General features: G+C 45.8%; 2 protein-coding genes and 1 long non-coding RNA gene across 3 annotated transcripts in view; 2 read left to right on the top strand and 1 right to left on the bottom strand.

Annotated features, from left to right (window-relative positions):
* Window positions 1–18,343, bottom strand: part of LOC308061095 (acrosin-like) — a gene marked incomplete at both ends in the record, with an annotated part of 30,870 nt that overhangs the window by 6,318 nt on the left and 6,209 nt on the right. The gene's annotated exons all lie outside the window — the stretch shown is intronic.
* Window positions 1,107–10,831, top strand: LOC308061700 (medium-chain specific acyl-CoA dehydrogenase, mitochondrial). The gene is made up of 11 exons (XM_080382043.1): window positions 1,107–1,243; window positions 2,081–2,178; window positions 2,288–2,357; window positions 4,344–4,444; window positions 4,531–4,611; window positions 5,408–5,538; window positions 6,542–6,650; window positions 6,787–6,927; window positions 7,004–7,099; window positions 7,759–8,007; window positions 9,502–10,831. Exons 1-11 carry the CDS (start codon window positions 1,147–1,149, stop codon window positions 9,571–9,573), a joined length of 1,245 nt encoding a protein of 414 aa, XP_080238169.1. The 5' UTR covers window positions 1,107–1,146; the 3' UTR covers window positions 9,574–10,831.
* LOC308061701 lies at window positions 12,957–18,136 on the top strand. The gene is made up of 2 exons (XR_013927327.1): window positions 12,957–13,224; window positions 15,602–18,136. It is a non-coding gene; the product is annotated as an uncharacterized lncRNA (long non-coding RNA).

Genomic DNA, 18,343 nt, shown 5'->3' with positions numbered 1-18,343 from the left:
CCTGCCCCAAAGCATCGCTGTGACAGCGGCAGTAGAAGGCACAGCAGTCAGTCTGTGGCGGAGTGACGGCGATGCTTTGGGCACCGGGTGGTTGGGGTTCAGCCTCCACCTGCAGTCATATGTCATGGTGGTGGTGCCGATGGTGGCAGAGCTGGTGCCATGAAGGAGGAGTTGGGTTTGAGCATGGCCACTCGTGACCTGGCACTGCGTCCACCAATTCACGCAACACAGGGAGGTCGATGGAGTGAGCAGGTGGTCACCCAAATCCTTAGGTGTTGTGACCTGCAGTCCTCTGTCACTCCTTTGTGCCACCTCTGGCTATGAGCCACCCCTGTCCAATCCCTATTTCCATTTGTCAGGGGGGAGTGTTGCCTTTTTTCAGTTACTTGAGTGTTGACCTTGCTCACCACTCAAGTATGAAAACCACAACAGACTGCCTGCTCTCACATAAACTTGGAAGCTTCTTTGATGTAGGGTATCACTTTTTTAGGGTATCACAATTTAGCATTCCTTTGAATTCAGGACTTGTAGTTGAGAGCAGGCTTTTTGTTGGCATAGCTATGTATGACTGAATCATCTGTTAGAAAACAAAAATCAAACCCAAACAGGATCACAGTTACCTGGCTTTTTCTCCACCTCATCTTCTCCTTGTCTGTTTCCAGATAAAGTGAGGTAGGCAACGTTTGGGAGGATTCAGGTCTTTCTAAATGCTTGTTGGTATTCTTTGATTGATTTGTTCTCCTGCATAACAGTGGTAGCAGTTAGGCAAGAGAGCATAGGTGAGAAGGTAAAACTTAAGTAAGAAAGCAACAGACCATTTTGCAGAGGTTGTAGCTTGTGAAAACTCCAATGAGTAATACATTGCCCACTGGAAAAATACCATCCTGAACTATGAATACACTCTCACTCAGCAGTTCAGTATTCAGCGCTTCTATGCCTAGCAGTGGTCTTCCTGCATTTCTTCACCTTTTAACTGTATTGATGTTTTCAGTATTCTCTGTCAACACAGTGAAAAATAGTATTTTCAGCTGTTATTGCCTGTGTTCTTTGTGCTTCATGGTGCGGTTGTGCTGCGGTCAGGCTAGTAGCTTTATGGGACTTGTGCAGCAAAGGTCTTGCAGCTCATGTTCTTTTTCTCTTCAGCAGATGCTCCAAACCATTGCAGGGCATGGATGGAGATCACATTCCAGTAAACCTGCTCAAAACATACACATAAGCAAACCTGCATCTGGCTTTAGCTTTGGTAAGTATTGCAGTTATGAAAGAAAGAGAACAGTTAAAGACAAATTGCAGAGTCAGGGGGAAAAAAACAAACGGCAAACAACTGTATTGCAGTTTAGTATGAATTTACAATTAAGGTGTTTATCCTGAATAGATTTCTATTTTTTATATTTTTTTTAATAAATATTTGAAACCCCAAATTACTTTCTTTTCTAGCTCAGGAAGGCCCAGGTATTGACGTGATATTTATGAGATTTTCTTTTTTTTAACTGATGTCTGTCTTGAGCTTGCTTGACTGCCAGAGTTGCCTTAGCTTTGAATAACTAACTCACATTGGCTTTTAAAATGTTAAAATAACTCTATGTAGTCTTAACTGAACTTAGTTATAAAGAAATATTATAAAGAAATTAATCCCCGGTGTATTAGATACGTAAAGGCAAATTTAGTGGGTCAGCAGGTCAATGCTTGAAACTGAGCAGCCAGATTCATCAGATAAGCAACATTCATCTGCCTCCATCTCCTTCGTTTAGTTAGCACAGCATGCTTCTCTTTTCTTTTGGTAATACCTTGTATGTTACATGGCGCTTCCTGCTCGGTTTTCAATATTTTTGGAAGAATTTTGTCATAAGTAAGTAAGCGCACCGTAGGCATCAATTAGAGATCAGTGGAGCTTTTTCTCTAGAGAGAAGGAGGATGTTGAGTTGCTTTGGTTTCTGGAGAGGCCCAGGAAGGTAAGTCCTGGTGCTTTGGATTGTCCTGGAAGGAACTGAGACTTGTTTTCTCTCTTCTCATAGTCTGACAACTGGCAAAATTGATGACTTCTTTTTAACTTTTTTTTTTTTTTTTTTTTTGGTAATAGAACTTACTGATGAACAGAAAGAGTTTCAAGCTACTGCTCGTAAATTTGCTGTGGAGGAGATCATTCCTGTTGCTGCACAATATGGCAAAACTGGAGAGGTAAATCTACCATATGGCAGGGGAGAAGAGAGATTTTGACCTTAACCTGTGTAAAATGTAAAACATTAACTATGATGAATCAGATAGTGATTTTCCCTGTCTGTTTCAGTATCCTTTTCCACTCATAAAACGGGCTTGGGAACTTGGTCTTATAAATTCACACATACCAGAAAGCTGTGGTGAGTAAATCTTCTTTTTAATCTGTAAAATAAACCAAAGAAAAGGCCTTAGAGGGGATTTATGTGTGTAATGATGGATTCTGTATAAAATGAACAGTCGCATACTTCAATAATCTAAATTGAATCAGTACACAGGTTGACACATACAAGTGCCACTAGGGGTGGATGTAATCACCCAACAAATTAGGCTGTGATTTAGTAATTTATAACCAGATTTCCTCCCATGATTACAACTGCCTAATGTTCCCCTGGTGTACTGTGTCATCTGATGAGGCAGAGAAACTAGACGGTCGTATTTTGACCTACTCTGTGACACAGGCTGGAGCAATTTAAGACGTTAAGCCAGAAGGATGAATTTCCCGTTCAGAGGAGGTGCAGAGGATCAGTGCTTAGGTATATGAGTAACGATGGAAAAAGTGTTAAATTTTAGATTTTCTTTTTCACATGTATATGTTACCTGAAAACAAAGTTGGGGAAATGTCCATAGCAGGCCCTGGGGGGGGGGGGGGGGTTAAGACTTATTAGAGGGTATATCTTGTATCAAAAATTGAATTAAAGAGATCAAAGGAGCAGTTGTGAGGATCATGTTTATTCAGCCACAGACACTCAAGGCTGAAACAGCTGGACTACTGCAATGTAGAATCACTTGGTTATTAAATTAAAACTTGGAAGTGACAAATTGGACACCACTGCTTTACAAGGTCTGGAAAAGGAGATCAATACTGAGGTCATAGAGTTTATTGATAATGCTGACTTACCTGCTACAGAAAAGACGAGGCTGGTGTGAAGAGCTCTAGGAGGAGGTGGTGAAACTGAGCGACTGTTAAATGGCAGATTAAGTCCAAAATAGGAAAAGTGATGCACACAAGAAAGGGAAGAAGCAATCCAAACCTCACAGAAAAAATGGTGTCTTCTGAACGTTATTACCTGTAAACAAAGAGGTACGGGGGTTATAATACTGAGTTCTGTGAAGATGTCAGCATAATGACCAGAAGTGGTCAAAACCATCAACTGAAGGTCAGAAATCAGGAAGGGAACAAAGAGAAAAGCAGAAGCCATAACGATGCTGCTGCTTGCCCCCAAATTGCTCTTGCCTCTCGTTCATTATGCAGTCGGATCCTTCCACCTCAGAAGGTTGTTGTGGAAATGAGGGAGGTTCCTAGAAGGATGACAAAGATGATGAAATACACGGAACAGCTTCTGCATGAGAAATGCCTATCATGCCAGTGTCGTGGAGAGTGTGAAAAGGGATGACATCTCATTGTCCCCTTCAGTACAATGAGAAGGCATCAGATGGAGTCGGCAGACGGCGGGTTCAGAAGAAATGAAAGGAGATGGTTCTACACTCAGTGTGTAGTTCATTTGTGAAACTCGTTGCCCCTGGACGGTATCAATGCTAAAACTGTAAACAGGTTCAGAAAGAGACTGGGAGAATTCACAGAAGAAACATCTGTCAAGGGCTAGCATAACAAAGATAGTTTTGGCTGGGGAAGTCACACAAAGGCTGCGAAAATATTTCAGGGAAGCGTTCCTGCATTGTTACTGTGTTTTTACGCACTTCACAAAGTGTTGGCTTCTGCCAGAAGCAGGTTACTGGGTTGTTTTGCTAACTGGTATGGACGCGTTTCTTTTCTTCCTTAGTGGTGTGGAAGCTCAGCAGCCCTTGTGGCCCTTTCTCTGCTTCCTAAGAACTCTTAAGGAAATTCTCAGATGCAAAGTAGTCAAAAGGTCCCACTGGTACATTTTGTGCAATCTGTCCGACACCAAGCACACCATCACCCTGGAACTGCAAAATGTAATTTTTAAATCATCTGTCACTAATCTGACAAAACTTTGTTTAAAAAGCTGGCATGGGAATGTCTAATTGTACGCAACACGCGGTCAGAAGTATGTGAGGGCATATGATTTTGATAAGTAGGTTTTGTAAATCACTAATATGTTGCAATTTTTTAGCTCATTTTAGTCCATGAAATGTTTCAACTGTAGGTGGTCTTGGCCTTGGCAGTTTTGAAGCGTGCCTTATTACGGAAGAGTTGGCTTACGGCTGTACCGGGGTTCAAACAGCCATCGAGGCGAACTCCCTAGGGGTCAGTTCTGTCATTTCTTACCGCCTTTAGACTAGAGTCTGTGCCCTTTAGAAAGATGGATTAATGGTCTAAATATTTTCTTTCAGCAAATGCCAGTAATCATTGCAGGAAATGAGCAGCAACAGAAAAAATACTTGGGAAGAATGACAGAGGAACCAATGATGTGTGTAAGTATAACTTAGGTGCATTGCAGACTGTTCCCAAATTGTATTAATTACGGTTTTGGTTGGGTTTTGTTTTTTTTTAAACACTGATATCTACTCACAGTGTAGCCTGTTTTGGTTTGTAAATAAACAGTGGCTTTTTCTGAAAGTCAAGGAATATTGAATTAAGTGCATTCAATAAGCAAACAGAAGGTAGTACCCAGAAAACCATGCTGAGTCACTTACCAAAAAGCAGTGCCTTTTATTTCCCTTTCAAGAGAAGGTGTGGGAGTCTAAGAAAAATGCAAGGTTTGTATGAGCGCAGACTCCACTCAGATGGGCATTGATCTGCATTTATGGATCTTAAACATTATACAGGCGCTCTCTGTTAAGGTAATAAAGATTCATGTGCAGTGTGTTAAAATCTGAACAAGTGAGCCTCATAAAATGAAGAGCACAGCAACCATAAAGTGTTACTCTGTGCTCTTATTTTCAGATTTGAAAGGTCTTTGGCTTCCATATCGGAGTTGTGAAGCATAAGGAAGTGATGGCTTATGAAAAGTTACAGAATGCGTCTGTTTACCATTAAAATTAAAAGACAATTGTAAGAATTATTATGGATTTATGAGGAAAATCGACCCCTACATGTTTGGATTCTTGTGCAGACCCTTGTTGGGCCTTTTGGATGCGTTCTGGGGTTTTCCACGCGGTTCACTTAAAACGTTTACAGATCAGTTTGGTGCACATAATTTGCAGTAATTTCTGGTTGCTTAAAAGTAGAACTTTATTCTTCAAGATTCTACGTTTTCTTTTCTTTTAGGCTTACTGTGTAACAGAGCCTGGAGCAGGCTCTGATGTGGCTGGTATAAAAGCCAAGGCTGAGAGGAAAGGAGATGAGTATGTCATTAATGGCCAGAAGATGTGGATCACAAACGGTGGGAAAGCAAACTGGTGCGTTGACTTGCCACTGGCATTACGTTTTCTGTTGTTCTGTTCTGTCTTGGGGGAGGCGTGTGTCCTGTGTGCAACCCCCCAGGGAATGGGCTCTCAGTTGTGGCTGCTATCACACTCCTCAGGGAAGGGCAGCAACACTTAACTGTCACAGTACTCCAGAAGCTCGTGTTACAGGGGAACTGGCTTTGTGGGTGCGGTGGCCGACATCAGTTGCTTCTCATTGGACTAGAAACAGCCCTAGCTGTTAGTGAAGACAGAAAAGCTCCAGGCTTGTGCTTGTGCATTTTATTTTCTTAAGGGAAGATGCTTTCCAAGTGTCAAAGAGTGCAGGTGGTGCTCTGGTGTCTATGGAGGTGCTTTACAAGATGCACCTCTTGCATCATGTCTCATGTAAGATCATGCTCATCCCCAACACTAAATTCCTTCTAAATCCAGAGGGAAAGCTGTAAGGTTTTCTTTTCTCATTACTTCCTTGTTCAAGATAGAATGATCAAAGAGAAACTATCAGCTATCTCTTGATGTTACTGAACACCGTAAACGTGATACACAACTCTTTAATTGCTAACAGGAAAAAAACTATTTACAACTTCAAAGAGTAAAACCAAGATAGTAAAACCAAGAGGATAATCGAACATTTTGCATGCAATACTGTATTTCCCAAGCAAACATCTTTATCTGCGTGCTGGCAATTGGTTTCTTTTGTGTTATTTGTGAAGCTGATTGTAATATTAAGACTTACAACACACGGAAAATGTGGAGAACCTTTGCATGTTGATCTGAAGGAACTGAATTAAATCTTGACTTTTGCAGCAAGAGATGCATTGACACTTTTGCTCTCTTGGAAGGGCCAAGAATAAAGGGTTGCTAACTTATTCAGTGGTTTATTTCCTGATACCAACACACACAAAACCAAAACCAACATTTAACGTGTGAGCTAAAAAAGTGTCTGATTGTTAATTGTGAGGATGAGCTGACTCCCCTCGTATTTGTTTTACACTAGGTATTTTTTGCTAGCTCGTACCAATCCAGATCCAAAAGTCCCCGCAAGCAAAGCCTTTACTGGATTCATCGTGGAAGCAAATAGCCCTGGAATCCAAATTGGAAGAAAGGTGAAGAGTGCATCTCTTATTTGACAAGCCAAGAATTCACTTCTAAACCAGTAATGCAAAAGAAGTAAAGAACAAGAATGTGCCGTACATTGCAAGAATCCAGTGTAGCTGGACCTTTGTAAACTTTGCTTTTCAGGAAATGAATATGGGTCAGCGCTGCTCTGATACAAGGGGTATTGTCTTTGAAGACGTAAGAGTTCCAAAAGAAAATGTATTAATAGCCGAGGGAGCTGGCTTTAAAATCGCAATGGGAGCTTTTGATAAGACCAGGCCACCCGTAAGTAGCAGAAATAAGTTACTTGCAAAGTACAGTAGGAATTTCTGATTTTCATTCTGTGCTATATTTAATTCAGGTAGCAGCTGGTGCTGTTGGGTTAGCAAAAAGAGCACTCGATGAAGCTACTAAATATGCTTTGGAGAGAAAAACCTTTGGGAAACCAATTGTTGAAGTAAGTTAAATATATAAAAACAAATACATCAAAAAGCTGTGTTTTGATACTAGATGTCCCACTGGTGAATTTTCGGTGTTCTTCCTCGATACTTAGGATGTGTGAGTTGTTCTGTGCCTGCCATTTCTTGGGTTTTCAAGTATATAGGTCCGCACTGTCTGAGTAAATCTAGCTATGCAGGAACTCCTGGGATTCTTCCGTAACTTCTTGATGAAAATAGTAAAATCGTAAAGAAAACTCCACCCAAAATCCTGAAACTCCTGTACTGTCAGGACATACTTAAATTCTTCAAGTCTCATGCACAGGGATTTTCACGGAAGGAAAAACACCTCTGTGAGGTATGTGAATCAAGACTCATGGTATTAATATGAATGGAAAACATGGCCAGTCACACTGCTTGTGAATAAACAACAAGCGACATAGAGATCTCACGAAAAGTAAAGCACAACTTCAGTACTTCATCCCTGTGACTTAAGTGGATTTAGAATTAACAACCTGTCTAACTCAGCATAGAGTTGAGAGCCTGATCCAGATTCTGTAGAACTCAAAGCTTCCTGAGCGTGTTGAATTTGCAGATTCAGAAGTATGAAGACCGTATTCTTGGATGTCATAGAATTTTAAGCCGGCAAAGTTAACTGGGTTTATTTCATCATTTACAGCACCAAGCGGTGTCTTTCATGCTTGCTGAAATGGCAATGAAAGTGGAACTGGCTAGGATGGCTTACCAAAGGGCTGCGTGGGAAGTCGATGCCGGTCGCAGGAATACCTACTATGCTTCCATCGCAAAAGCGTTCGCGGGTGACGTTGCAAACCAAGTAGCTACAGATGCAGTGCAGATTTTTGGAGGAAATGGATTTAATACTGAATATCCTGTAGAAAAACTAATGAGAGATGCTAAGATCTACCAGGTGAGTAAAAGAGGGAGTGATCTTCAGAGGAATGCATACATTTTATAGAAAAGAAACTAATGGCTACTGATTGAAATCATGATGTGAACATATGGAAAAAAAAATTGAGGGTGAGAGCAATAATCCTTCCATTCAAAGAAAGGGCATTCAAACGAGGCAGATTCTTACATACAAAACTCTTTGGGTTAGATCAACAACTTAACCTACATAAGACGACTGTAGTGGTGCGTTTTTTTTCTCATGTGGTAACTCTGAAATGCATGGACTCTTCATTTTAAAGCTTTTGAACTCTTAGAAAAAAAGCACTGTAGAAAAGAAGCATGGCTATTTTGATCACTTGCTTTGGTATTCTGTCAAGTGGAGATGCCTTACGTGTAATGCTGTTCTCTTCATCGCTTCTTGCGGTGCTCTAAACTGTCTGTCTGCCTGAGACTTTGGTATAAACTGGGCAGATTACTTCAGCTGAGATATTACCATCACTGAGTATCATGGATTCATGATCTTGCATATGCTGTATTAACAGAAGTGTGGTGCAGTCAGGAGCGATTAACCCTTCCTTTTTTTATTATTTTTGCCTTCTCCAAAAGAACAAAATATGCTCATATTTAGTCGTGTTTAGTCCATAGTCACCCATAATCCCCCGTTCTTTTTCTGCGGTATTATTACCAAGAAAATATTCCATGTCGTAAGTGTCCTCTTAGCATATAATACGATGCTGCAGTTCTTTATCCAGCAAGACTGACTGATGTTTAGTAAACTCAGTAATCTTTATTGGAGCAATTTGCCACAGCAAGCTTTAGCAGAACTGGGAGCTGAAACGCTTTAAACCACTGAACTGTGTTGCCCTTGAATCACATTGCACTGTACCGTTGGAGTCCGTGGCTGCCTTTCTGCGTTACACCTACATACGTCTTCGGTCGTGTAGCTCTGACTTGGCTGTCAGCAAGCCAAATAGATCAGGGGCGAGACACAGAATGTTTCTAGAGGAAAACGCAAGAACGCCTGGTTAAAAAAAAAGGTAAAAAAATAATGTGTTGAAGGGAGTACTAGTGAAGAAGGAGCAGTGGTAATAAATGGATGAATCTGAATATTTGCTGTGGCCTTGAAAGGCTAGTCAAAGAAAATACAACACTTGCAGCCCAGGTCACCTCCCTGCCTCCACCCTCATTTTCAAAACCGAGACGATGTATTTGCTTCCCCAGAGAATCCATTTTCCCCATCCTTCATCCGCTATGTCTGTTAAGTTTGTGAGAACCTTACAGAGTTTTGATGAGAGCATCTGGGAACACAAGACTCTCTCTCAAGATCTTGTATGTGGTTTATTGCATTTAGCCCACTGTAGTTAATGAAAGCACGCTCAAATTTTCTTCCGTTTTCTCTCTCTTTCTGCACGTCCTAATCCACTGTGGATTTGTGCTATGAAGGTTGACAAGTGTAGAAAGATCTGTGAAAATATTTTACAAAAATGATCAATCTTGCAATTCTTCTTTTCAGATTTATGAAGGGACTGCTCAGATTCAAAGGATGATCATAGCTCGTGAACACGTTGCCAAATACAAAGCTTAAAGAAACCTACCAAGCACATCTGCCTCTACTGTAGTGTTCTGTGCTCTCACGGAAGAGGATTTTAGTGCATTTCTCAATACAATTAAAGGCGTGCATAAACCCCTTTTCCTGAAATCTTTTTGTGTATGTGATTAAGCACTGCTTCTGTACTCCCTGCCCATTCCCTCGCTTCATTTCTTCTAACAAACCTGGTGTTTTCTAAACATTTCTGAATTCCAAAGTGATCGGTTGTCCTCTTCCCCCACTCTCTTTCAGTCAGACCTTTGGCTTTTGGCAGGAGGAGAGGTAAAAACCAGCCCTGTAAAATTTATGTGATCAAAAAAGTGAACAAAATGATTATTTTTTTCTCTTTTTGGGTCTGTGAAGGCATTCAGCATGTAAGGAGGAACATCATTTTCGGGGTATTTCCGTATTGTTTATAATGATACAGATTCGCTCCCAGTCTTTTATCACTGGGGTTTGGGTGGCTATCATAGTAATAAATCTCAGGGAAGCCGTAAAAAGCGATTCTGCTTCCTCAGGAACACCATGCTGCTGCAGCACATGGTCTCTAGGTCACCACTTCCTAAAATAAATATGCTAACGCTTTAGTTCTGTGGCCTTCAGAAACTTTCATCTTAAAAAAAAAGACAGTGAATACATACTGGCTTCTTTCAGTACCATACATTCTTGTCAATTACAAGACAGATTGGTGTTTTTCTCAAACAGTGGCTCTAATTACTACTTGCAGATCCTCTGAATTTTACAGACACTTATGAGCCAGCATGAACAAACAGTAGCTTTTGTTTTCATCGGGCTTCTTTTCAGTGACTTAATCATCTGATTCACCTGAATCTGCAGCAAAGACAGAAACTGTCATTCAGTGCGGTTTATCTCTGTGCCTGAGAGGAAGTTACTTGTTTTCTTGTGCCTTAAGCAACACTTGTTTATGGATGAGTGGGAAGTACAGCTCTTGAGAAATACAGGTACGCATTTTTTTATCACCGTGGGGAAAAAAAGAAGGATGAGCATTCAGTTTTAAACATGTTTTCATTTGAACTGATCCTGTGCAAAAGAACCTGTAGGAAACGGCCTTATTTTCAGGTATAACAATGCTGTTCTAAACTTGGATGTTCTAAACCCCAAATGGCCAAATAGAGTAAAGGGCAAGAAATGAGAACCTCACAACACCATGTTTTTTCACTGTAAAATTAGATGATCAAGATGTTGCTTCTGACAGCCGTTGCTGCACTCTAATAAAAATGTACTTATAAGCAGAGAGGTGCAGTTGCTTTTATTCACTTTGCTTGTCAAACCATTCAAATTGTATTTCGGGTAAGTTGTCCTGTGTCTGAGGTATGCTAACAGCTGTCCTGCAGGTCTTGCTGTGCTACAGCCCGTGGAGCTGAACAGCCGTTCCAGGTCAGCAATACCACGTGCTGCTGTCTGCACGTGTGTCAGATTTAAGGATTTAGACAGTACCCAGTAGCAGTAAGAGTATCGGCTTATTAGCGAAAATGGCCTCTCTCACTATTAACACTTCTGAACCCAGCAGATGTTTCATTAGGATGATACGAGTGAAAATGTGTAGCTTTTCCTTAGGAATGCCTTTTAACATCACCTTAATTTCAAACCCAGTATATTTAAACCTGTTGCTCCTTTTCATCAGAATATTCACTTGACTACATTTCCTGAGGAGGAGGAGGAGGAAGTTCTGTGAGGGTTTTTGTGTTTGTTTTAACCTGGATAGGCCCTTCTTTCAGCACTGGCACAATGCACCTTCCCCAGACTTCTTGGGGATATCGCTTAGCACTGGCAAGGTCACGCATGGAGTGCTGGGATTCCCCTGTACAAGAGAGGACATCCTGGAGACAGACCGGGGACGGGCCGCCATGGTGGAGGGTTTGGAAGATGAGGAAAGGCTGAGAGCTGGAGCCGTTTAGCCTGGACAAGAGAAGGCTCAGGGGGATGCGAGCTACGTGCGTGAACACCTCATGGGATGGAAGCATAGGCAGCCAGGCGCTCCTGGCAAGGAAGCGTCATTAGGGTCTGCAGCACGAGTCTGATGAGGAGCAGCTGAGAGAACTGGGGGTGTTCAGCCTGGAGAGGAGGGGACTCGGGGGGCGGGGACACACCTTACTGCTCCCCACAACTGCCTGACAGGAGGCTGTAGCGAGGTGGGGGTCGGCCTCTTCTCCCAGATTAACAGGTCACAGGACAAGAGGAAACAGCCTCAAGTTACAACAGGGGAGGTTTACATTGGGTATTACTAATAAAAGAATAAAAAAATTGCCTTGCTGAAAGGGTGGTCAAGCACTGGAACAGGTTGCCCGGGCAAGTGCTGGAATCACCGTCCCTGGGGGCATTTAGAAAATGTGTAGATGTGGTGCCAACATCCCCCATAACCCTTCAGACCCCTCCCGCAGGCCACCCCCCAAGAAAACACCCATCTGCTCCGAAAACAAACCCGAGAAACAACCCCACCAAAAACCAAACCAACCAACAAACAAGCTCTATATTTTAGATTTTTCAGTAATGGTCGGCATCAGAGACATGTCTTCTTGTAGCGTCTACAAATGGCACTCTGGCCCGGCACGGATCACGCCCGCCAGAGTGCAATGCCGGTGATGAAGAGCGCGATCAAAGTTTGGCTTGGGAAGGAAAGAGGTTTATTTCTGGCGGGGGGGGGGGGGAGCAGCTGCCGTCACCTGCTCTGGGGCTGAGCTGCGAGCCCGACTTCACAGGAAGCTGTGAATTTCTCTGTAAGTACCTGCAGGGCGAGGGTCGGGAGGATGGGGCCGCGCCCTGCTCCACGGCGGCACAAGGGGCGCCGGGCACACGCCGCAGCACAGGGAGCTCCTTCTGAACGTGAGGGGGAAATTCTGTGTTTGGAGGGTGCCGGAGCGCTGCAGCGGGCTGCCCGCAGAGCCGCTTCTCCGCCCGGCCGAGCCCCTCAGCACCCTGCCCGAGAACAGCTGCTTTAGCGGGGGGGTTGGACGAGCCGATGGCCAGCGCTGCCCCGCAGCCCGGCCGCGCCGCCCTTCTCCTCAGCGGCGCGGAGGACACGGCGGTTCCGGGCGGGGCCCTCCCCCCCGCAAGGCGCGCGCGGGCCCGCCGGGGCCCGCCTGGCCGCGGCGCCGCCTCCCTCGGCCGGCGCGGAGCAGGCGAAGGGCGTGGGCAGCCCCGGCCGGGGTCCTGCCGCCTGCGGCCCCGCCCCGCCGCCGGGCGCCATTTTCTTGCGCTGCGCGGGAAGGGCCGGGCCCGGCTCCCGCAGCCCGGGGGCGGCAGCGGGCCGTTTAGGCTCGGTGCAGCGGCGCGGCGCGCACGGCACGGCACGGCACGGCAGTGAGGGTGTAGTCAGGCTGGCCTGGCCTGGCCTGGCCTGGCGGCGTGGGGTCCGGGGGGACGCTTGTTGGGGGGGAAGGCGGCAGCGGGGATGGGCCCCGGGGAGACGTTTCGCCTCAGAAAGGTCTGTGTCCAGAGAGGCCCTCGCCGAATTCCCGAATTGGCACGGGCACCTCCCGATCCGGCACCACAACTGACTGGGTTTTTTGGGTGGTTTTTAAAGGTGACGCCGCGTATGGCTGCGATAGGAAAACCTGGTGCCCCGAGCACGTTACTTTGGAGGAGCACGTGGCCTCCCTTGCCTGCAGTCGGGATGAGGAGACGGAGGTATGTGGAGTGTTGGCTTGTTGCCGCACAGCGGTGCTTTTCTGAAGAGGACTAATCTTCTTTTCCTTGTCGAGAGTTAGGGGCTGCTTTTTCCTGAGAACTCTACCACGCTGTTCAACAAAATTCTTTATTTGGTGTGCGCTTTTGCCCCGAGGAAAATCTGATTTATTCACCATGGCTGTCTCCATTGTGGAATAAAGCTCTCGTTATTTGTGTGGTTTTTTTTTTTTTCTCTCTCTTTTCTCTTTTCACATGTAAACTGTAGTGAAAAACAGTGCTGAAAAGGCTCTGGTGCTTCCCAACAGTGGCTGGGTTGCCTGCATACCATCTCTAGCGCCATCTCCAGGAGCATGTTGATGGTGCTACAAAGAAATGAGGTAGCGTCCCGCTTCAGGAAGAAAGCGTGTTGGGTTTGAAACCTGCAGGTAGGCCAGAAGGTGGTTGCTGCCTTGGGTCAGTGATGAGTGTTGGCATGTATTATCTGATCTAGAGTTGATGTCTATCACCACTTTAGCTCTAGAATTACTCTGAGACCCGGGGAAGTCCAGTTCCCTTAAGCTGCAACCTTGGAGCTTTTCCAAGCAGTGGAACGAAATGCCTGTCAGAGGCTGTAACCCAGCGTGAGGAGAAGGGGACACGGTTTGAGTTTTCTTCCATTTATGTGTTAGGGAGGTATAGTTTTTAGCTTAATAACTGTCTGCTACCAGGAGACATGTTCCTGTTAACTGTCAGCTCTGGGTACCACATTAGCAAATACTGATGTATTTGTTATGTTATTTCTGAAATGCAGTTACAGCTCAACTGCCGGAGTGCGATACCTGATGTGGCATAGAAGGGGATGTGTTTTATTAATTTTTTGGTTTTTGTAAGGAGAAAATGCTCGCATGAGTTTGACCTGCAAGTGACATTGTTTCACAGTTTGTGGCCAGGTTGCACTGCAGATGTTGACTTGGGGTATGAATTCCTCCAAGTTTGCTTTAGGGGAGCTCTGTTGGTCTAGATGTGCTGAGCAATCCTTCTGTTGCCTGCGTAGCTGTTTTGGTTTGGCTCCCAGGTGTGAGTATGCAAAAGAAAACATGCAAGTGTAGTCGGCCTTGCTCTAAACCCAGAACGGTTTTGACTTCTTCCCGGATTGTCTGAGAGCCCTCTGAATGTTTCAGGCAGGCCAAGAGGTGTGCCCCAGCATTTGTGAGAGTCCACAGCTCTGCAGTTCTCTTGGAGGGCGCTACGGGTAAAGTTTTTAGGTCGTGGAGCTCTTTGCAAGTCAGATTAATGGAGGTTCTTTGGATATATGTCTGAACGTGTAGGCCAGCTGAAAGGGGTTTGTTTGCTTTCATGTGCAGTAAACACAGGTCACTTGAGTTACGATGTATACTTGTCAGTTACTGAGGAAATGTCCATCCGTGGGATGGCAAAGGAAACAATACAGGGGCACTTTTTAGGTTTTTTTTTTTGTTGTTCGCTGTAAAACCTGGGTGGGGCTTAGCATCTTCAATGGTGATTGGAAAGTATTTGTTTAAAAAAAATAGTTTTCATTCCCTATCCAGCCCACCACTGAGACGCCAAGTTCACTTTTTGCCGTTTTGCTCCTGTGCCATCTCCTGCATATTTATGTAAGGCCACCGGTGCTGTTATACTGGCACGCAGGCTCCTGCTGCAGGCACCGGAGAGCCTGCCTCACCTGGTGAGGAAGGATCCATCTTTGTAGTCGGCAACAGGCCAGACTGCCAGTGTGCACAGCAGGGCCTGTGTGCATAACCCAGAGTGTGTTACAGCCACATAGTGCACAAGGGAGTGAGGTGAAGAGCCTAGGAGGCTGCGTCTCCTGAGAGCTGTGACACACCCACGGGTTATCTTAGGCGGAGGACAGCCAAGCCATTGTCCTTCCTTGTCCCTCTGGCCTGCTACCCATCACTGTTTATTTTTTCTTTCTCTGTTGCTCTGCCTTGGTCCTGTCACTCTCTTCCGTGCCTCGTTTCTCTTACGATACAGTTGTCAATCTCTGTTCTGCTCTCTGTTTTCCATCCTCCCCCTAACTTTCAGTCTGTGCGTCTCCATACCACTGCCTGTCCCACTGTTCTTCACTGTACCCCCCTGCCCAGCTCGCTGTCCCATTATTCCCTGGTCCTGCTCCCTGTCCGTTTTTCCCTGTCCTGCAGCCCAGGGCTGGTTTTCCTTTCTCCTTCTCTTTGTCCCGATCTCTGTCTCTCTCCCATCACACGGCACCCACCCCACCCCCAATGCCTCTGCCTTGATCCCTGTCTTTTTCTCTCCCTCCCTCCTTCCTTGTTCCTCTGATTTGATTTCTCTCTCAACCCATCTCTTCTGCTCCCTGGTCATAATTTTCTCTCTCTTTCCCTCTGTCCTACTCGCGCAGGGAGCGTGCGAGGGAGTGAAGGTATATGTCTAGGAAACTTCATCTCGTGAGAACTGTAAGACACCCACGTATCCTCTTTGGCGAGGGACAGCCAAGCGACGGGCGTTACGGAAGCGAAGGGAGGGGAGGAGGAGGAATAACTGTCTGAACAGTCAAATTCTCCTGGTGGCACTGAGAGTGGGAGCTGCGGTGAGTCCTGGGCCCTTGGGGCCCTGTCTCCCTCCTTATGCATCACAATCCCCGCCTGCCTCTCCTTGACTCCCTCTCCCCCTCGCTGCTGCAACTGTTTTTAGATTTTTTTTTTTTTTTTTTTTTTTTGCTCCCTTGCACCTTCTTTCTCCATCCATCTTGCTCTGAGAGGCTTCCTGTCCCCATCTTTTAGGTCGTTCCTCTCTCCTGTAGCCTGTGTCTCCACCCCCGCAACACCTTCTCTATCTCTCTCTTGACTGCAGGCCACCCTTCTTGCATTCTTTAGCCTCTGTCCTGTAGCCTGTTGGCATTTTTGCTGTCTCTGGCTCTCTCTGTCTGGCTCCCTGTCTGTTTTGTTAAGTCTTGTGGCTGTATTTTTCTTTCCCCACCTTGGTTTGTCTGGCTCTCCATCCCTTCTCTGCCGTGTCGCCTCTTGCTTCTTTCCTTTCTCCCTCCCTCCCTCCCTGTCTGTCCCCAGTTCTGAACTCTCCTTGCCTGCCTGGTATCGTGCTGCAGGTTTTGTCTATTTCCATCTCTCTCTGCCCAAGTCCCTGTCTGTAACCTTTATTTCCTCCCTCTGCATGGAAGCTTGTCAGGACTTTTCCCTTCCCCAGTCTCTCTACCCTATTCCCTGTTGTTGTTCTTAAATTCCTCCCTCTCTGCGCCATTACCCATCACCCTTTGTCTTTTTTTCTGGACTCAAGATGCTGAGTTGTGAAATTCTCCCCTCTCTGCCTTGTTGCCTGTCACTTTTGAAGTTTTCTTTGTCTGCCCCTCTTTTGGGCTCCCTCCCTCTGTACCCTGTGGCCTGTTGCGTTCTCCCTCTTATTTCTCATTCTCTCCCTTGGGCTCCCTGACCCTCTTTGTTTGTTCCTCTGTCTCTGCCACCCGGATGTTGCTGTACTTCCTGCGAGTGTCGCGCTGGGTCTGGCTCCTCGTCCCTGTCTCTTGCTTCCTCCCTCTCATCGCTGTAGCCCATTGCTATCACTTTCTTCCGCTGTCTCTGTTTGGCTCTGGCTCCCTGATGTTTCCTTCCTTCCTCCCTCCGTCTGCCCCGTTGCCCTTGGCTATTTTTTACTTGCCCCGTCTCTTCCTGCCTGGCTCCAGCTCCCTATTTTTTTCACTGCTCTTTCTCTGTCCTGTAGCCCATCAGTATTTTTTTCTTTCTCTGGCTCTCTTTGGCTCCCTGTCCCTGTTGTTCAGGGTCGTCCTTCTGGGCCTTGTAGCATGTCACGGTTTGGTTTTCTTTCTCTGCCTCTCCTTTCCCAGCTCCCCATCCCTCCCTCGCTTGCGATCCCCCAGCTTTTCTCTGTCTTGCCCCTCTTTACTGCTGTTTGCTAATTGCTCCCTCTCTGTTGCATAGCCCATCGCTTCTTTTTACTTTCTCTCATCTCTCTGTGTCCCTCTTGCTGCCCACGTTCTCAAATTCTTCCTCTCTGCCCTGTACCCCATTGCACCATTGCGGTTATTGTTTTCTTCTGTCCGTCTCTATCCAGCTCTTTGTCACTGTCTTTTAATTCCTCCCGCTGCCCCCTGTAGCCTTTCCGGACTTTTTCCTTGGTCTAGCTCCCTCTCCAGGTTTTAATTCCACATTCTCTGTCCTGGAGCACCACACTATTTATTTGTCTTTCTCCCTCCCTCTCTGTCCAGCTCCCTGCCACTGTTTTCTTCCCTTTTCATCTTGGAGCCCATGGCTGGCGCTTTTTTTTTTTTCCTTTCTCTGTGGCTCTGTCCGGCTTCCAGTCTGTGTTCTTTAATTCCTCCCTCTTCCTAGTAACCTGCTACTATTTTTTCCCTGTTCTACATCATGTGTTGTCTGGTCTCCTGTCCCTGTTTTTCACTTCCTCCCTCTCTGCCCTGTGGCCTGTGTGGTCTTTTGCCTTTCTCCACCTGTCTCTGGCCAGCACTCTTTTGCTATCATTCTTTCCTCCCTCTCCAACCTGTAGGCTGTGCTTTTGTCCTTCCTCCATCTCCCTGTCTCTTTCTTCTTATGGTGTCTTTCCTCCATCCTCTGCCTAGCTTTGTATCTCCGTACAGCTGCCTGTCCTGCTGTTCCTCGCCGTATCCCCCCTGCCCAGCCCAGCTCGCTGTGCTGTTATTCCCCTGTGTGGCGTTCCCAGGCCTCTTTTCCCTGTCCTGCAGCCCAGGACTGGTTTTCCCTTCCCCATTCTCATTGTCCTGAATACATGGCAATTGTGATGGGCTGTGTGTGGCGGGGGCTTAAAGCACGTTAAAAAATGTGAATGTGAGGGGTTGAAATAAAGACAAAACCCCTCTCATTTTTGTATATGATGACAAAATACTTGTTAATATAAAAAGAAAAGGACGTTAAACCAAAAGCCTGTATGTATGACATTGTCTATTAAGTCTCCTGTCTCATGTAGTAGGGCAGGCCCTGCGCTGTGGCTGCCAGGCCAAGCCCTGTGGCGCGCTCTGCCATGCCGGTGCTGCAGCTCAGGTGTTGCACACGGGAGGTGGTGCCTCCTGCTCCATGCCGCCGGCCTTGGTAAGGCCTATGTGACCCCGAGCTGCCTGTGGGGTGGTGCCACCGCG

Source organism: Falco punctatus, assembly GCF_963210335.1.
Source record: "Falco punctatus genome assembly, chromosome: 3".
NCBI lineage: Eukaryota > Metazoa > Chordata > Aves > Falconiformes > Falconidae > Falco > Falco punctatus.
This window is presented reverse-complemented; position numbering and strand designations above follow the sequence as displayed.